The sequence below is a fragment of the Callorhinus ursinus genome, unplaced genomic scaffold (genome assembly GCF_003265705.2).
Source record: "Callorhinus ursinus isolate GAN/ISIS: 27379988/994484 unplaced genomic scaffold, GSC_fseal_2.0 scaffold15, whole genome shotgun sequence".
Taxonomy (NCBI): domain Eukaryota; kingdom Metazoa; phylum Chordata; class Mammalia; order Carnivora; family Otariidae; genus Callorhinus; species Callorhinus ursinus.
In genome coordinates, this window is record NW_027397077.1 from 28418803 (window position 1) to 28440230 (window position 21428).

The following is a 21428-nucleotide window of genomic DNA, read 5'->3' on the forward strand; positions in this document are numbered from 1 at the left end:
GCAATAGTACAAGCTCTACCCTTTTATTGTTTTTATTTTTACTGCTATCTTTATAGCACCTGAAAATGACTTTCCACAATCATGACACAGTTTCCTCTTAAAATAAATTTAAGTTACACAAAAGTATGTTTCTTTCAGAAAAATGTTAAGTATTTAACAAAAACAGGTGGTGCATAGATGGCAAAAACCAGCAGGTGGTAGATGACTAAAGTTTGAGAAACACTTGTTTTGGGTGCTGATCAGTATGAAATGCTGAACAGGCTTAACTGACCATCCATCATGCTCATTTTCTGCAGATGAGGGTAGAGTCTCTCTCCTGTCCTATGTCGTATCACAAGGACTAATTTCCTCTCTTGCATATTTTTATAAAAGATTAATGGTTGGTGCTGCAGGGAAATCATATGACGTTGTTTTTATTCCCTGTGGTTTGTATTTCTCCCATGCATCATGCTTAATCGCAACTGGAATAAACTGATTCGGAATGAAAGGAAGCTTACCAGATTTTTCTCCCCTTAAATCTTTATTTTAAGTTTTAAAAGTTCACTTAGAACTAGGATCAACTATAATGAAAGGCTACCAACCACTCATACTGAATGTCTTTAATGTTCTAATTATGGCAAAAAAGAACAGACACTTATGTGTACTTAACTTTCAACCAAACTAAAGAGGAAAGGGAAAGATTTCAAAGGAAGTAACACCTTCTTCTCGCTGAATTAGTATACTTCTCTGTATGTTCTATTAAATCTAATGGGTTTAGCAGATGAGACTCTCCAAATTTCACTTATAAGACTGAGTGTATCGGGAAAAATAATCTACATTTACCTATGAATAGACTTCATAGGTAATTAAGTCACCTTGTCAAAACAAAGATTTTCTTGCCTCTACTTTACATAATACCATCTGCCCACTGGATTCCCCTTTCATTTCTTACAAAGTATAAACAAAGGTTACTAAACAGGAACTATATTAAAAAACAGCTTAGAACTCCATTCAATCGGTCTTGGGTCTCCAAGGAGTGATTCAAACAAAATAAAAGCAAAATCTCACAAGTGACCCATGTGAAATTAAGGAAGTACTTATGTATTCAGGCATACACATTCACCCACAGATTCATATACTCACCCATACAGTCACATAGATACATACATGTAAAACCTATTCTTCTATAAGCTCCTTAAGCACTCTAAAAAAATCTTATTTGTCAAAATGCAGTAAATTAAAGGACTTTGGCTAATAATATAAGTTAAAGTGTCGTTTAGAACTTCATTAAAACCCAAACACTGAGGTTAAGGCAACATTTCTCTGAAAATGATTCCACCAAACTCAGCATTTAATGTCCTTCCTCTATGTGATCACTTTCCCTCTGCTGGTTCAGACACCAAGGGGAATTAGTTCTCTAGATACCATGATGCTGATCAGGGCAGCCAAATGGAGAAATTTAAAACATCACCAGCTTTGTTACCATTATCATTAGTCCTTTAGGAAGAAGGGAAAAGGAGTTCTTTCCAGCTTTCAAACTTACCTTTTAATCACTGAAGAAAATTAAGATGTTGTTCCCTTGATAGTATTAAGGGCTTTCAACAAAAATATGATGTAATACTTTTTTTCTTGCTTGACTCCAGCTCCTCTACAATTCCTTTATCACTAGTAATTCTATTCCAGGTTAGCATCACACATTAATACTCACTCAAGGTTCTTACAAGCATGCTCTCTTAGATAGTTCCAAGAATGATACAAAGTATTAGAAATCCATTCACAATGCCATAACAAAGTCATATTTAATCCTATTTTACTTGAGCTCCTCCTGTTCCATTTTAGAGTTTAGAACAAGTAATAAACATGTGCTCCATATGCAATGCAATTTCCATGCCCCATCAGATTCTAGCACACAAGGCAGTTATATCTGTTCCTTTTTTTTTTTTTTTTGTCAAGATTATGCTTGCTATCAGTAAGGGTTTCTAGTTTCATCTCTACACTTGATTGCACTTTTCAATTTTTCTACATTGGTGTATTGCATTAGTATCAAGATATAAAAAGCAATTAAACATTAACTTGCAATCTTAAAGGAAGATATAGTCAAAGAAACTCTTGACAATTTTAAGAAAATCCCAATATTCTTCATGAGTCAATATAAAAATGTAAATCTTATTCTGGTCTGGCATTTTAAAAATAGCTGATCTTAAACATGCAATTGTTTTACTGCATTTTTAGAACACTTAAGTCAGCACATATGCAATGAATTACCATGTTGTTCACACTGTGATGTAAATTAAGAATTATTTTTGATTGATCAATTATTATGATTTCTAGAGCCTTAAGAAGTGACAGCTCTTTTTCAATCCAGATTCAAAGGGTCACTAATTTAAAAAAAGAACTCTAAAACAAATGAAAACGATCTACCCACAACTGTAATTTCAAGTTCACGAAACTGCCACAGAACCATCATCATCAAAGCATGCGCTCACTGATAGGTCCCTCCAGGCCAGCTTCTACAGAGCTATAGGAAAGAACCTCGGCAAAGCTAACCACCTGGCGAGTGTTTATTCTGGGGCCAAATTTACAGTATCCAGACACATGCATTATTTTCTTTATTACAGCAACCTTATATGTAACACTGCCCACATTTTATAGAAAAAAAGCAGTGCTCAGAAATGAGCTTGCCCAAGGTCACGAGGGTAATATGAAAATTAATAAAGGAAAACCTCACTAAAATGGACTTGAGATGCTGGACGGGGAGGTTGGTAGGGAGAGCTGTACCAACCAATATCAACTACCGGAAGAACTGTCAATTACAGAACTCTACAAGAAGAATCACAATGGGAAAATATGTGTGTTATATCTCCCACAAGAAATCAACTACCCCTGCAACTCAGCCAATGAGAAACCATCATCACCCAGAATTCCTGATTCCCTCTAACAGACTTCACTTCAAAACAACGCCTTCCAAGTTCCTCCTTCTTTTCCATAAAATGATGTTCCTCTCTTTTGTTTTTTGGTCTTTGCCTATGGTTTTTCCATAGCTTGCTTGCCCCAGATTCAAATTCTCAGCTATGCCTAGATAAACCCATCTTTTGCTGGAAAAATGACTGGCAGTTTTACTTTTAAGGCTAACAGTAGCAAATGGTGAACTAGAATTCAAAATCTGGTCTGATTCCAGAGTCTGTGACTCTTAGCCACTCTATACACTTACCGGCTTTCCTATCACCCTAGTGTCAGTCACCTTGCTCCATACACTGGTCTTAACGAGTGAACGCCCTAGAGCCAGGGACCACATTTTAGCTCTCTATGGATCCTGACCTCTCTAGATTAGGGAGGATTTTGCCCATGCAAAAAGCAAACATATGCCAGCTAGTGGTTTCTCTTTGCTATTATCCCAAGAACTCATACAACATGAAGATTTTTAATAAGCCACAAGCCATAGATCACTCTATATAATCTTTTTCCCTCCCAAATGTTTCAATAAACACCTAGTAATTTTTTGGATAGAAGTTGTAAGTGTCTAGCTAATAAATTCCGAAATCAACGTGTCCGGAAACGTAATATTTCAATCATTCGGCAACAATCATTCTATGAAAAGAATAAAAACTGTCTTCTTTGATTAGAGACTGCCAAAATTGATTGTTCCCAGAGTTTCTCCAAATGTTGAAAAATATATATATATACACACACATATATATATCTAGCACATTTTAAAATGGACTGGAATGTCTCTTTTGGGAGGTGGCAGAACAGCTGTGAAACCAACACTCTGAGGCGTTCAGTTCTCCTGACCCCAGAGAGCTGTCAAATGACTCATTAGGACCAGCAGGAAAAGAGGAAGTGATGAAGCATCAATTAAGAGAATCAGAAGAGCCAAAAAGGCAACAGGGAGTGCCACCCTCAGGAGAGAAGGGGTGGGACACACTCTTTGAGGTTCAAATGGTTATCCAAATAGACAAAGACAGGGTACGAGGCAAAGATGTCCTTGGAGCCCCGTGGCACTCGGTGTGGCAAGGGCAGACGAGCCCTGTACCGGCTACTCTCCCCTGTGAGGCTCTGGGGGACCATTAACCATCATCAGGGGAAGCCTTGTTGTTGCAGCTTCCCACCCCGGGGTATTCAGAGTCCCCAGGAAAAGTGGCATAATGGCAGATCCGTGCTCACAGCCGCCAACCTGCCCCAAGTCTTCCCTTTGCAATTTGCATTGACAATTTCTAATTCAACACTCCCTCCTCCTGTTCACAGCACCCTAATCTACAGGCACTGTACTTACTTTTTATTTTTAAAATGATAGCAATCTTCTGCTTTGAAGGGTCCCCCCAGTGTCTCTCCCAGGAAGCAAATGCCATACATTTCAGTTTACCATTTAAGTCTGACCATCCCAACATGCCTTCCAAATTCAATGAAAGTACATGTATGCTCATTTTGCCTTACAGAGAAAGACAAAATTTTTTAATAAAATTGTTCTCAAAACCCCCATACTTAAAGGTGTCTAAATATCATGTGTAAAGAAGATGAGTGGCTATAAAACGCAGCTTTTTTTTTAAAGATTTATTTGAGAGAGCAAGCATGCATGGTGGGGAGGGGCAGAGGGAGAGGGACAAAGAGAATCTCAAGCAGATTCCCCACTGAGCACAGAGCCCTACACGGGCCTCGATCTCAGGACCATGAGATCATGACCTGAGCCAAACTCAAGAGTCGGACACTCAACTGACTGAGACAGCCAGGCGCCCCTAAAATGCATCTTATCTGTACTGTTGTCAAGGGTCTGTGGTTTTGTTGTCCTTGCGAAATTACCAAAAATTTACTTTTTTGACCTAATCTTTATCCAAAAAATTTAATGGGGGCACCAGTCACTTCTGATTTATTCTTAATTTTAAAATGCTTTGTGGATGATCTAATTAAGTCTTTTTATTAAGAGATGACCATGAGAGATAAACTTAAAACTTCTGTGGAGCCAGAAGTCCCACAGAAGTACACACTATCAACCTAAGTGAACTTTGATTCATCTGAGCTGGGAAGGGGGTGGGGGGAGATGCTCTGCCAAAGAGGAGCATTCAGAATGCCCTGTTTCCAGAGTTTCAGCTGGAAGCTAGCTGTTCACCCATCTCCACACCTGAGGCAGGTGCTATGAGCTTTCAGAAATGAGAATGCCAAGTAATTTTTATTTTTATTTACTATTTTTATTTATGTTTTTATTATTTATTATTTATTTATTATTTCAATTTTTATTTAAAGATTTATTTATACTGGGGAGAAAGAGTGAGAGCACCTGAACGGGGGAGAGGGAGAGAGAGAATCTCAAGCAGACCCCCCCACTGAGCATGGAGCCCAAGGTGGGGCCCCATCTCACAACACTGAGATCATGACCTGAGCAGAAATCAAGAGTCGGACACTCAAACAACTGAGTCACCCAGGCGCCCCGAGAATGTCACCTAATGTTTTAAAGGAAATATACAAGCAGGAGTCAGCCTTGTGACATTTAAAACTCAGAAGAAACTTCTAACTCATCACATTTTTTCATCTTTGCCTTTTTATAGATTATAAAAATAATACTCACTTTGGAGAATTCCAACATTACAGAAATGTGACTTCAGAAATTCAAAGTCACCGCCCATAATCCCACCCCACAAAATTGCTATAATAACTATAAAATGTTTATTAGCTCAGAGTATTTTTCCTATGAAAAGACTAATATATATAAATGCCTTTAAAATACACAAATTGCGTCATGCCATATGTCCCATTCCTCATCTGTATATTTATCTGGCTGGTGTACAGTGATGTCTGTTAAAAAGATGTTCACTGAAAATCTGTTGTTTTTTTTTTAAAAGCTAGTTTTAATAGCAAAATAGTAAGACAACAACACCACCACCAATAAACATAACAAAGTCAATACATCAGTATAGTCAACAGAAGGCAGGGATTTAAGATGGTATATTTGGTTTTAATTGGTCACAATATTAATTCTGGAGAGGATGACTCCCTGAAATTGTCCAGAGTTTTCTCAATAACCCTACAGCAGCACTATTTTCTTGCTAAAACACATAACAAGAGGAAAACAGATCTCAAAATTATTTTTGCTGATTTCTATATTTAGCTTTGGCATTAAGTTCTTGTGTCAGATGCTAAAATTTTATTTAAAAAAAACAATTCTTCACATTTGTACTTACTAGGAAAATCCCTATTTTATTTTTTTAGGTAAGGGAGACAGTAACGCTCTTCTCTTTTAGAGATGAAGGAACAGAGGCTCAGCACTGAGGACACCAAGACCACAGAGTAAGTAACTGGGTAGAAACTTGACCTTGGGTGTCTTGATCTAAATCTTGGGGCTATCCCCCCATAAGATACAAGGTAAAGAAGAAAAAAGTAACTTGATAGTGGAGAAGTCTGGCAGATAGGATTTGAACCAAGCAGTCCACATTAATGTCACCAATAAAGGGATAAACTGATATCATGTGACTCCCAACAGAATGTGCTGAGAAGCCCACACTATCGCTTCTATGGTACCTTTGCTCAAAATGTACCACCTAAATCAACACTCATGAGCAACAAACGAATCCAACTTGAGAGACACACTACAAAAGACCTGGTTTGTACTCTTCCAAATAGGAGTAGCATGTGAGACAAAAACTTTGGAAGTGCTATCAAGTAAGAGATACTAAATAAATATGACAATTAAATAAAACCTGTGATCTGGGATTTTCTCTCACTATAAAGGACATCATCTGAATAAATTCGGTAGATTAGATAACAGAGCCCCACCAATGCTAACTTCCTGATTTAGATAACTGTGCTGAAGTTATGTAAGAGAACGTCTTATTGCTAAAAAACACACACACACTGATATATTTAAGAATTAAGAGTAGAGAGTGAAAAGGGTTCAAATAAATATAACAGATGTGGGTATTTGGGGAATCTGGGTAAAGATGATACAGGAATTCATTTATATAGGTCTGAAATTATGTCAAAATAAAAGTTTATCGATTAAAAAAGAATCTTAGGGCACCTGGGTGGCTCAGTTGGTTGAGCGACTGCCTTCGGCTCAGGTCATGATCCTGGAGTCCCGGGATCGAGTCCCACATCGGGCTCCTTGCTCAGCAGGGAGTCTGCTTCTCCCTCTGACCCTCTTCCCTCCCGTGCTCTCTATCTCTCATTCTCTCTCTCTCAAATAAATAAATAAAATCTTAAAAAAAAAATCTTAATAAGAGATAGTGAGTTTTGGTTGTTTTTTTTTTTTAAATAAGTGCTTCATCAGGTGAATTCACAGGCCATTCTACAATTTTCGTTGGTCTCAGAACATTATCTTCTGCCAGTAACAACTGGTGAAACCTCATTTTGTTCTATCAAAGTCTGGCTCTGGAAGGGAAGGTCTTGTTAAACTTGTCAGTCCTGTAAACTAGCCTTATTAGCAATGACAGACTAACTAAACCTATAGCAAACAAAACAGAGTAACTGGTTTACACCAGAGCCACTGAGGTTTCACAGCCCCGGTGACCACAGCGTTGGGCCTTCAAATCCTGATGCTTCCACCAAGAACACTTTTTACTTACAGAAGACTGTACAAAATAATGGTTCTTGGCAACCCCCCACCCCCCTTCACTGCACCCTATCACATCTGCTCTCTCAGAGAACAACAGGACATTCCATTTAACCCAGCAACAGTTACAGAAGCACACTTACTACCAAATGGGAGACTCGTACAACGCAGCCAAGAGCTCAGTTCTCCAACTTAAGAAGCCTGAAAACTGGCGAAAAATACAGATACTGTGGGCGGCCTCTACAAAAGTGTAAGAGTTTCAGTGAGTTGTGTCACGTGGTCAGGTACCTGCCATGCCAGCCGTGTGGCTAAAAAAAAAAAAAAAAAACTGAATCAGGAAAGAAACGGATCCATCAATCACACATGACTCCAAGTGAATTTGCTAGTTTCTTAGCAGGCTTTGGTTTTTCTGTGCTCTTCCTGGCATGAGCATTTCACCCAATGAGGTATTTGCACAACCAGTCAAATGCCTCATGTGGTAGTCAACTGAGGAGACAGCGAGATGCTCCCATGCTGGGGAAACCAGCTGGATGGACTTAGGGAGAGATGTATGCTGCCCACATGGGACATCCTGAAGGGGTTTTTGAGGGTAATATCAACTATATGTGATTTTTCACCTTTTGGTTTCTCTAAATCACTTACAATAGAACTGTACAGAATGTGACTGGTCCAGAGTATACTCTAGAGGTTACAGAAAAAAGCATTATATATGTGATGAAACCTGTTTACATTGGTTAATGGACACTCAGGGGGCACTGGGAAGATCTTTCCAAAGGTTTCAAGCTATTACAAAGAACAAAAGCATAGTTCCTTTAAAAAATCTGGTGGTATTGAGGTACAGGAGCATTGCATTGTCTTCAAAAGGGAGTTCAGAAAGCAGGCGAGGCTCTGAGGCAAAAAAACTAAAACCACTGGGGCATTTATGGTTTAGAATGAGTACAAAAAGTACTACGGAGAAATTAAACTTAGTTTTCTAAATAGGATCTGAGTATATGCAATCAAAGGTGAGGTCATAAGTTATGAAAAGGGCCTGAGGCAGCTCATAAGTAAGTATAGGAAGAAGACACACACAAAAAAATCAGAAGCAAATACTGAGTAAGTTGGAAGTTGCTGTATCTCAGTGTCAGATATGAGGGAGGGTGGGCACATCCGATTGTCTGTCCTGATCCAGGAAAGATGGGGACAGGAGGTGCCAACAAAAAATGTGGGCTCCCAGATCAGCCATGCTCCAAAGCTGTAACCATGGGGGAAGAGGGGGCCCAGGATTTCTAGCCCAGGACAGCTCAGGCTTTCTTATGAGGCCTTGAGAGCTCTCGGACAGGGAATCCAAGCAGACAGCCAGAAGGGGGGGAATGCTGACAACTCTGCTCCTGAAGCAACTCACCTCACATCATAAGGTCTTGGAATAAGATCCATCTCTAATCTAGTGATTCTCCCTGGTACCCCTATCACACCCTGAAGTAGTGCTAGAAATCTGTGGGGGCACTCACTGGCACAATGATTGGGGTGGGGACCAGGGATGCCAGAAGTCCTACAATGCACAGAGTCCCATGCAGTGCACATTTTTTATGCTTCTACTGCAACTTCCACATACCCTGCCAGACCTTCATGAAGGTAAAATAACAGATGTTTTATAATTACCTGAGTGGAGACCCTCACTCGCTTTTACATTTAAACACTAACGGTTCTTTTTTTTTTTCAGTTTAAATATATATAAATTGTACACCCTTATTCATAGCAGTATTATTCACAACAGTCAAAAGGTAGGAGTAAACCAAGTGCCTGTCAATGGACGGAGAGAGAAACAAAATGCGGTATACGCATCTATACACACAGTGGGATAGTATTTAGCCTTAAAAAGGAAGCAATTCAGCCACATCTTCCAATACGAATGAACCTGGATGAATCCCGCTAGATGAAATAAGCCAGACACAAAAAGACAAATACCGTATGATTCCACTTACATGGAGTACCTAGTCAAATGCACAGAAACAGCAAGCAAAATGGGGGGCCTCCAGGAGCTGGGGGTAGAGGGAGTGGGGAGTTGTTTAATGGGTACTGTTCCACTGTAGGAAGATGAAAAAGTTCTGGAGATGGATGGTGGTGATGGCTGCACAACAGTGTGAATGTACTTAATGCTACAGAAAAGTATAATTAAAAATGGTTAAATGTTATGTATATTTTAGCACAATTTTAAAAATACACACACACACACACACACGGAGGTGTGCAAATCACAAGACGACTGTACTTTGCTGTGCCAAAACTGAACCCCACTCTGTTCACCATTGCAGAAAATTGGATCACATGGAGCCAGTGCTCCCAGCGCCTGAGTCCCCAGCACCACCTCCTGCTCTGGTAGCCTTCACAGCTGGGACCTCATGTTGAGTCTACAAGGAGGCGCAAGCATCTGCAGCATCGTGGGGTCTTCCAGCGTCACTGTGCCCATGCATTCTCATCCTGATACATGTATTTTAGCATCAAGTACCTTCCTTTTATTTTTCTATTACGGCATATAGAGATCTTACAATTAAGTGTGTATGTATGTAAATATTACTTATAAATTTCATTTCACAACAGGATTGGTGGCACTGAAAAGTATTTGTTATAAAAAAAATGGAAGAGAGTGGGCCTGGCTCTGAGACGGGTGGGGACAACCACTCTGGTCTCGGGGGACAGACAGGCGTGGGAGTAGAGGAACTGAAGACTCTGCAGTAACTACCAGACTCAGTGAGTCTCTGTGGATTTAATATAAAAGCACCCTTCTGCAAGAATCAAGGTTCTTATAGTGGAAGTCTGGTGGTAGTCTCCCTGAAAATGAAGAAATATGGTGGAAAACTAGAAAGTGCCCGACTCTCCTTCATGATGAAACACAGATACACTTAAAATAATCAAATTTATGCCTGGTAATAAACTCCGACAGAGATGAGGTGAACCAGGGTATATATTTTTCAGTCATGGGAATCACTGTATCCTGTCAAAAGACATCAGGATTTAACTGAGAAGGGCATGGTGTGTCAATTGCAATGACACATATATTGTTGCTCTATTGTGATCATCCTTCTTTTCCAGCTCAACACCGGGACATGATTAATATTTTACATACTGTCCAAAAGGGGAATGTGACTTACCAGAAACCATCCTCCACATTTCAAATACGGATCCCCCCTTTGCCAAGAGAAAATCCTGCCCAGCTGTAGATTTCTCATTTGCAAAACATAAGAGCAATGAAATTCCATTACTTAGAGAAACTGGCTGTTACACCAAACCCTTGGCAACGGAAGCTCTAATTATCTTTCTGGACAATAGCCTCAGAAAATGTATTCTTTCTTAAAAAAAAAAAAAAAAGACAGTAAGTATGCCTTTGAGCTCTTGAGAAAGTGCTCTTGCACAAGCAAATTCCTGTTAGGGAAAATCCACTCCCCCGACCTGAGAAGTACAAAGATGGACCCTAAAACAGGCAGTAAAAAGAGCTCCAAGTTTAAGAACGCTTCAAAAAGTCAATGGGGTGTAACAATATTAATAACGTCCTGAAAACAAAATCAAGTATCCTTTTCATATGTACGCTACCACGATGTACCTGATCCCTCAGAAAGGTGATTCTCAGACCCTAACGTGTTCAGTTTGTTTTCCCTGTGAGTTTTAACCATATGTTTTCCCGAGGATATAAACGATCCTAAAGCGTACTGCTTCGCACACTGAGGAATTCATCCAAACAAGAATGGAAAGGCGAGACTTTGTTCTCTGTCTTCCCAGGCTCCCTTCCCCAGGAGAAGCATGCGGCCAAACTCCAGTGGGTTATGTGAACTTTGCTCATGGCTTATCTCACAGAGTTCCCACTCTGTCCGAAGTTTTGAAAGGGACCATGAAAACACTCAAGAAATACAGACGCTCTGCCAATGTGTTTGAACAAGCATCAGCGGCATCAGGGCTGTTTTTCCGGTTCCCCGTCTAATGTGCCCTGTCATGGCTATGGCCCGTGGTGCCGTTCTTGTGGGATGCAACGTATCATCCTGGACTCTCCTATCTAATTCTTCCTCACAGGAGACCCGACAACTTAGTCCATGTATTTACCCATTAAGAGAGCAGTCAAAATGGTCAAAAAACACCAGCAAAAAATAGTCCATTGTGTCCAACTTTGCACCAAGAGCCCATACCAGGAGGCAATGAATAATTCTTTCCCTTTTGGCAAGCTGGAGCATCCTAGGACATTGTGTGACCCTACTGCAATGCGCTGGATGATGGGGTAGAGATCCACCTCCCCCAGAGCAAATCCATAAACCTACTCTATAAAGGCTTAAAATGCTCCGTGAAGAATGAAGAATTTGGGATGATGTGAGTGACTATCCTGAATATCGACCTCTGCCTGCACATCCCTGGACAATCACCTTGTACACCGGACAACAGACAAACCCAGAAGAGAGAACAATGCATCCGTAGCAGTAACTGCGTGCCGTGAACTGGGAGGACATGATCAAGCCTCCAGAGCGGACACGATTTTACCCCGGTAACCAACGTGAACACCGACACAATGTGTACAACAGGGGTTGCTCATCTGGTTCTAACTAACGTACAACTCTCCAATGGCTTTCACACAAAGCTATAACTGAAGCATACAAAACAGATGCAAGGCTGCGGGAAGACAGCCAAACTGTGAACATGCCACTCATAATCTGGCTTCTCTATATTTAATATAAACAAAAACTTAACACCAAGGCAATCAGCGCTCTCTGTAGTCCCACACAATGGGAGAGTTCTCCTGCCCAACCATCCACCAGCTTAGGCCGACCGAACATCTTGCACCAAACCAGACGAAGACGGGATGGCATTCAACCTATTAAAAGACACTGGCCAGTGTTCACATACCTCAATAATCCTGTCATGAATTTGCAGGCCTCCGTCCTTGGCTGCGGGCCCACTGTCAACTATTTTGGATACAAAGATTCCTTCAGTGGACGATCCATCTTGATTGTCCTTTGGGTTAAAAAAACACACACATGAATGCTAGGCATTAACCTGGTCATGAAAATAAAGCTTACACTCTTAAACTGTAATGGACTCTTGCTCATGTCAAAGTGGCAATGGGGCAAAAGCCCCCATCTGTTACCCGTAATTTCTGTTTTAATCTAAAATTAACACATACACATGGTAAAATACCTCAAACCATGACCAAAAGGTATAAAATAAGTCCCTGCCACTTCCTACCCATTGTGTTTTCCCCCTCTATATAGCACCTGTTTGCAGTTTACGCATCCTTTCCAAAACATTCTTCATAGATCACTTTCCTAAACGTGTATCTGGTCCTTTTTCATGCACACAGATAGTACGTGTGTGCATGGGGTATGCCCTCCCCATCCTGTGCATCTTGCCTCTGTCAAGTTTACAATCTTAGAGATTTTTTCACCAGTTGTACTGTCCAGCTTAACTCCCTTAAGCGGCTGAACAGTACCCCAATATCAGGATAATTACCACTGTTTCTAATTGTCGCTCTTGGAGACGATGATGTCTCCACTACCTTCCTATCTGTACTATGAAATACCTTTTGCAGTATGTATCTGAGGCAAATCCCTAGCAATGGAACTGGCAGGTCCAAGGATATGGAGATTTGATGGATGTTGCCAAAGTATGCATTGATAGCTCATTAGAGTGTTTTCCCATATCCTTACCAGCTCAGAGTACAATTAAAACCTTTAAATATCCAATAATCTGATTGTGAAAATAGGTGTTTTATGTGCGCTCAGATTTACATCAGAAAAGCTCACCACCACCACCCCAAGCCAAATTGTCATCCGATCTCAAATCCCTTTAGATCTTTCAAAATCTGGACCGAAACTTTCTGGGAAAGGCAACGGCTTGCTGCTCAAACTCCTTCCTTCATTTAAAATCAAAAAGTTCCAACAAGCCCATAAAAAAACCCTCACAGCTTGTTCATGAACTTCTTTCCAAACAGCACTGGGATGAATTCTCTCCAAGTGTGTGGATTACATTTCTAGTGATTAACAGATGGATTTATAAGTTAAAGTATTGTTCCCAAACAAAAGCATTTGAAAAGTAATTTCAGGATCTTCCACAAAAACTCCAAATCCTACCATTATGGTAAATTCTTTGCCATAATGCCATAAGAAGATCTATTTTAATAATAATTTCTGTACACAGAAACACATATAAATTCCATTTGTTAAGAAGTAACTATGAAAATATAAAATTTTTCTCTTTAAATAGAAAAAAAAATCCTATATTCTAAAGGGGAAAGGCATAACTTTAAATGTGGTTCGATCTACCCCTTCCAGGGCAAGAGTGATGGCCAAGAGTGAGAAAATGCACATTCCGTACCTCTTCTCTCCCTCCCTCCCCACCCCTTTCTCTCAAACACACACACACACACACACACACACACACACTCTCTCTCTCTCTCTCTCTCTAATGTTATAAATAGGATTCAAAAGAAACCAAAATCACAACCTAAAATGAGCATTAAGTGTTCTTCCCAACATTTATCCCCCCATGACAAAGACAGGTCTCTAAACTGCCATCTGGATTCTATCAACACTCTCCAAGAGAGGAGGGTCAGCAAGGAGGTGGGTGCTGTATTAGATCAGCTATCCTCAAAAGGCAGCCCGCCCAGCACCAGGGCACCCTACACCGGCCCACCGCACACTAACCCTTCACTGTCTGAATTTCTCCCTGCCTCCTTTGTCTCTCACAGCTGCCTCACTAATGCACTCATCCCAGGGCATTCGTGGATCTCCCTGCATGCATAGCTCAAATAGGAGTATACGGCTGTGCAACAGCTTCTATTTACTGAGTACATACTAGGTAGGTAGTGAGTACTGTGTCCCATTTCATCCTCACACTAACCACAAACCTTAAGTACTATATTATTATCCATTTCATAGATGAAAAACCTAAGACAGAGAGGTTAAGTAACTTGCCCAAGGTCACACAGCTAAAAAGTAGCGTAGGTCAGTTTCAAACTGAGGACAGTTCAACTCCCTTACATAAGCTCCATGTGCAATACCGACTCCCACAGAAGTGGGATTGCCACAAAAATCTCAAAAATATACATGAACTCGAAAGTTCCACATTCCAGGCTATGGAATATTCCACTGGACAAACCCAAAGAGCCTCGACCACAAAGGATTTATGAACAATCTTGAGTTCCCTAAGAGGTGATATCAATATATCCAATGAAAAGAGATCCGTGCTTACTCTGAATTAATTGCTTTGCATTTCTTGGCTGGAGAGGAAGAGGGAGATGGGGGGGGATTTTGGCTTTGGTCTGTTTTGCAGAATACTACCTCATGCACAAGTAATTTTTCTTAAGAGAGCAACTAAGTTCAAGCAAAAAAACAGAGAAACAAGCAAAAGCAAATAGCACAATTCAGGTTAAATTAAGGCAGTGGTAGGAGGTAGAAACAGAATGCAAAAAAAATACAGAGAGCACAAAATCAAAGAAAGCCAAATCAATTCCATCCTGGATAGCTAGATGTGTCTCTTAAAAGACGTCTCTCTGTTCTTAGTTTGTTTGGCTCCTCTCCTAATACATTTTAAGTCAGAGCTATTTATCAAGGTGAACTAACAAGACTTGGGATTTGTTTTGTTTTGCTGGCTTGAGAAAAGGAAAAATAAAAGGGATTGTTTTCATCCCAGGGGTACTTGACAATGAAGTACACTTGCCAAAGGCTGAAGTGAAAGGTCTGATACACCAGACTGGATGCTGTTTCTTTAGGGATATAAGAATTAATGAATGAATGGTGTGATATTGCTAAGAGCAGTGCATCATGCAATGAAAAGCCTTATGTCAGCGCCCCCACCCCGGGTTGGGCCTATGTCACAACCCAACCAAGCGTCTAACACAAGAATTCCTTGGGAAACACACACGTCATGTGTATTGCATTCTACTTCCAGTACTAACAATGAGTGTGCATTGTTGCTCATCTTGGCTTTTTAGCACGTTCTCAATGACCTGCCAGATTTCCAGGCAACAGTTCAGAATACATTTAGGGTTCATTATGCGATTTCTGCTAATCAGGACAAGTTTAAAAAAAAAAAAACACTATTGCAACCACATGCATATGGAATTAAACTTTCCTCCAGGGGACATGCATATAGTTCTTGCAAAAAGACCACATGAACTGAGAATGCTTACGAAAGCTACAAAATTCACTCTGGCTTGCACTTCAATCAGCTTTTTAAAGGAGAAAAAAATAACCTAAAACATGTACTTTGATAAGCACAAGTAAGAACCATATTCCAATGAGGCTGAGAGTGTCCTTTTGTTCCCGGGGAGGGACGTAAAACAAACACATAGTAAGTTCTCCAACCATCACCAAGACATAGGCATGCCTCTCCATTTCAAGCATTTTTCTTTTTTTTTTTTTTTTTAAAGATTTTATTTATTTATTTGTCAGAGAGAGAGCACAAGCAGGGAGAATGGCAGGCAGAGGGAGAAGCAGGCTCCCTGCTGAGCAAGGAGCGCAATGTGGGGCTCGATCCCAGGACCCTGGAATCATGACCTGAACCAAAGGCAGATGCTCAATGCTCAGCCACCCAGGCATCCCATTTCAAGCATTTTCAAACATTGGGCTCCTTTTTCCTATATACACTCTGGCGAGGCAGAGAAGGGACCTTCCTGGTTTGGGTTCTTTTGGCCGTGGAAGTTTCTGAAACATCTAACAGTGAGGTGCACCTTGGTTTGTTGAAGTCATTTCTTAAAACTGGGAACAGTGGGTGGGGAGAGGAGATTTAACGATTATGAAGCCAAACGAGGGACAGCCTCTGTTACTCAAGCTCATCGGCAAGGCAAAGCACGTTCTACAACACGTTCTCGAGGGTAAGCTGGGGAACACGGACCAGGGCCAGTCCTGTTGTTTCCTGGGACCAACTACACAGACATCCGAGTCCCAGTCTGCTCCCTCATCCCTCCCCTTTGCTGGAGCGCGTTCCCTGACACCCCCACCGCCCCCCGCCCAGTAGCCAGAACACAAGCAGAGCAGCACCACGACATGCTGCCTGGTTGTTCAGCCAACTGGCAAAGAAAGAAAGAAAAAAGGTACCAACGGGACCACGTCTTAAGAATTTCCGTGAGACGACGAAACAAACCACTATGTGTGCCCATCCCTGGGGCTCAGTAAAGTGGGGGTGCCCCCTGCCCCCACCCCTTTCTTCTCATAGTTTAATCTCATTGTCTGAAGGGTTCTCTTCTGTAGCTAAGTTTAGGGCAGATAATGCATCAGTCCATCACTTAAAGACCGTGCATTGCTTATAACTAAGCTGTCATTTCTTATAATAGAACATGTATGTTTTTGAAACCGTGCCTTTGGCCAAAAGCGAGGGGAACTCAACATACTCCTCCTCATGCTAACTCTCCCATCTTCTTCAGGTCTCTTTCTGATCACCTCCTGCCCCACCCCTTGACTCCAGCGACGCTGTACTCTTGGCAGCTCCCCCAAATGCCCACTCTGGGGCTGTTCCAGGCTTTGCGTGGGCTTCCTTGGGTCTGTTCACTTTCTTCTAGCTCAGTGCTCTCCAAAGGTGGACACGTGTGATGCAGGGCATTGGGACGATGAAAGGACATAAGAGAAATTGTATTTATCACGTTTTAATTTCATCATTTAAAATGCTCCATTTTGCATGTAACTTTTTTTAAGATTTTTTTATTTACTTGAGAGAGAGAGAGAATGAGAGAGAGAGCACGAGAGGGGGGAGGGTCAGAGGGAGAAGCAGACTCCCCACTGAGCAGGGAGCCTGATGTGGGACTCGATCCCAGGACTCCAGGATCATGACCTGAGCCGAAGGCAGTCGCTTAACCAACTGAGCCACCCAGGCGCCCTGCATGTAACTTTTATAAGCCATGTAGTATTAGTTCAGCCGCAAATATGTAACTTAGAGCTAACTACATAAGCTCATTTTTTATTTTTTACAGTTAAGAGTGCTTAACGAAACATATCATATATGGACCTCTGATCTAGCAAACTCCTACTCATCCTTCAGAATGCAGCTTAAATCGCCCTGCCCCAGGACAACTCCTCCCCAAGGGTGAGCCAGACCCAGGCACAGAGTTTAGCCACATCTGGTTGCCTGACATCTTCTTATCCTTTAGGATTCAGCTTAATATTTCCTCCTGTCTTTCCTGATCACCCTGACCAGTGATGCCCCTTGCTCCTTGGTACCTACCATCTGCCATCCTGCTATTTTTCCTCCTGCATCACACGTCCCCCAATCTGTAACTGTGACATTTACTTGTTTCTTGCCTCATGCCCCCATAGGGACATAAACTCAATGACCACAAGGACCCAGGCTCCCTGGCCTCCACAGTGTCTCCCAGCTCCTACCAAACAGCCCCTATGCAATATTATTTGTTGAATGAGTGAATCCGATTCTCCTTTCCTTTCCTTTGACTACTACTTTCCTTTTAAGGTAACCAATGAGGAAATGATCCACAGAAGACATGAGCAAGAGGTGATGCCCACTCAGATAAGCCCCGTATGGAAGGCGTGATCCTGCAACGCGCCCTTTGCCACGTCCTATCCCCAGGGCCCTTTCTGCAGACATTTTCCTCCCCATTCAACTGACTGGTCTGAATTTGGCCTCTTCTTCCCGGAGGAGGAGCTAATGATGCACAGGGTGGACAAAAGAGCTGCAGTGGGAGAAAAAGCAAAGGGATGCGACAGCCCACAAATTAGGGAATGGTCCCTGACTAATGAAGAGCTGACAGAACGGAGCTCCAGCTCAGACTTCCGGTCCCAGTGCCCACGCTCCAGCTCAGTTACCCAGTTCCAAATGCACACATCTCCCACAACTTTCTTCTGCTCTGCTGCTACACCACCAGACATGCTCCCCCAAGACCTAAACAGTTTAGATAAGCTGTTGTTATTAACTAGGACAATGCTATTTTAGTAGACCACAACTAAATAAAAATCCCCGAGGGTGAAGATGGTAGATAAACAATGAACTCTCTAATTACAGAGAGCAGAATGAGGTGAGCAAGGTTTCCTACCCCTCACGGGTCCCCCCCGCCCACCACCAAACCTTGACCCCTCTTCCCACTGCAGCAGGGCAAGGAAAAACACGTTTTAGTAATTAACATACCACACACGGCCGGCCACCAATAATATTGAATCCCAGGGAACCAGAGTCCCGATGGAGGACAAGAGTCAGACTTTTGGTTTCTTCACCCTGTGAGGAACAAATGAGTTCAAAATTTTATTTACCAACAGGGAATCGATGGTTGCAATTTTCTTTCTATCTAAGTGGACTCATGGACTCAGGTCATCCTTCACACTCCTCTGTCTCTTGGGCAGTTTAAGCGAGGAAACTTTTAGGGCCCCAGCTGAAATGGTGTCCTGGGCTGAGGAGGTTACAGATATTTCTAGGCCCCGCCTAACCCTGCAGTGCCCACGTAAGAATGTCCGGCGATGTCCAGACATGCCTAATGAACATGGTCTATCAATGACTCGGTGGTCGTCTGCAAACGCATCTCTCCTTTGACGGCCCACCCCGGCCGGCTGTCTAGACAGCTACTTTCTGTTTGTTCTTCAACCAATCTCAACAGCAGCATTCACGTTCTGTCACGGAAGGTTCCAGGAGCAGCGCTCTCGGAAGTCTGAGTGCATGGACGGCCTGTCAATAGTCATCTGTGTCTGGGAGGCTTGAGGGGGAAGCAGTCCGTGAAAAGTCCGACGCAAATGTGGAGGGGAAACAGAAAGATCTTGCATCTCACTGAAAGGGGGAGCGGGGCCCTTTCACAAAGTAATACTGTCCAGGCCATAGGAGATGCCAGGCTGTTTAACAGAAAACACTCTGTTCAAAGGAGGCTGGTCAGTGTGAACCCCTTTAAAACCCACAAGTCCAAGTCCCCCAGGCAGCTCGCACAGGCCGTGTTCAACAGCCGAAAGGGACAGAGATGCCACGACACCTTAACTAACACTCTCAAGTTAACAGACAGGTGAGTAAAAATAGGTTTACACTTCTATGTACACGGTCACTAAACGAGCTTTGACGTACACACTCAGCTCACGGAGACACCTCTGAAGTGTTTCCGTGATCGGAATGATGCACCAAACTTCACAAATACGGACTGCAGATACTTGTAAAAGCTTCATTTGAGGTTTCTGCTTAAACGTGGTATTACTTTTTTAAGATTTTATTTATTTATTTGAGAGAGAGAGAGAGCAGGGTCAGAGGGAGAAGCAGACTTCCCACTGATTAGGGAGCCTGATGTGGGACTCGATCCTGGGACTCCAGGATCATGACCTGAGCCGAATGCAGTCGCTTAACCAACTGGGCCACCCAGGCACCCCTAAACATGGTATTACTTAAATGCTGCATTTTTAGAAAATATGAAATACTCCCATTAACCAACACTAACAGCGCATCACAAAATAGATTTAATTCTGATGTTGACTGCTTCCTGATCAAACCTTTGCCTCCTCCTTTTCCTGTGGAAATAAATGACCACATTTGAAGGGCACGAATGCAAGGATCTGACCCAGCCACACTGGCAAGGGAAACCATGCTTTTGAAATGACAGGCAGTGCCAATGGCTTTTCTGAAAGCTCCATTTACTGCTAGTTGTCAATGCAAAACTCTGGCGGCAGAACTGTGCCCAACAGAACCAAAGGAAAAAAATTAATGCATATAGATGACTAATGGGCCTCAATATGTAAAATTATCTCCATGCTTAAAGTTTTTAGTAACCACAATTGTTTCTCATGACCACTTAGTGTACAGCAGAATGAAAAATATTTGAATTTTTAATTTCAAAAATGTTACATAAGTCTAAGCATCAATTGTTAAAGCCCTATAAAAACAAAAAATGGCAATTTTTCATTAGAAAAAGACAGTCTTGGGGCGCCTGGTTGGCTCAGTCAGTTAAGCATCTGCCTTCAGCTGAGGTCATGATCCCTGGGTACTGGGAATGAGTCCTGCATTGGGCTCCCTGCTCAGTGGGGAGCCTGTTTCTCCCTCTGCCAGCCGCTCCCCCTGCTTGTGCTCTGTGTCAAAGAAATAAATAAAATCTTAAAAACAAAGAAAGAAAAGGACAGTCTTTAATGAAAGAACTAGGTGTCCTCTAAGAACAATGCAACAAAATATTCATTTCCACAGGCTCACTTACATCATATGTAAAATAGAGTATTTTAATTTAAAGAGAACCAGTCTCTATCAAGCTACTGTACCTAACCAACACCAGCAAAGCCTCTATAATAACAACTTACTGATTTTTCAAAAAATATTTCCACTCCATAGCATCACCATCCAGAGCATCTGTCAATGCTATTGATGTAATTAATTTTTCCTGCACTAGTTAACAGGCAACAACTGTCCCTGCTCTAACAGAATAAACACTCAGGATCAACCTGATAGTTCTGAAATGTAAATGGGAGGAATTCACTAACTGAAAGAGTTTAAATCTCTCTGCCTTGGGAAAGGAAAATCTTGGTAAGTCCATTTCTTGCCTTGCTATGTTAGAGGGGTGAAAAAGTTAGAAATACATTGGAATTTGAGTGAGTTATCACACATAGCCTACATTTCTGGCTTTCATAATTAATGATAGAAACTACACAGTTACACGGTAATCCAAGGCAGATGGCTCCAGTCTGACAATCTCAAATGATGCAGGGAAGAGAACACACAATCACATTTTTTAAGGCTAGTTTTAAATCTGTGTGATAACCACTTATTCTTTCTAAAAATGAAAGAAAAAGAAATCTTATTATCCTGCATTAACAATGATAACAGTCAACATTTACTGGCTCCTTACTACGTGCCAGAAATGATATTAAACATGTAACTGCTTTTTTTTCTTTAATAAATCCCACCCATCACATCAACTGGCATGATTACCGCCCTCAAGAGTTGATGTCAAGCTGGGATTTAGACCCATGCTCTCTGATTCTAGACCCCAATT

At 41.7% G+C, this 21428-nt stretch overlaps 1 protein-coding gene across 1 annotated transcript in view; it reads right to left on the reverse strand.

The window, feature by feature from the left end:
- PDZRN3 (PDZ domain containing ring finger 3) overlaps nt 1-21428 on the reverse strand; it is a 243118-nt gene that overhangs the window by 209333 nt on the left and 12357 nt on the right. The window contains exons 2-3 of the mRNA XM_025885329.2: nt 18611-18697; nt 12386-12493 (exon numbers count right to left, since the gene is read on the reverse strand). Of these exons, the coding sequence (XP_025741114.1) occupies nt 12386-12493; nt 18611-18697 (195 nt within the window). The remainder of the gene's footprint in view (nt 1-12385; nt 12494-18610; nt 18698-21428) is intronic.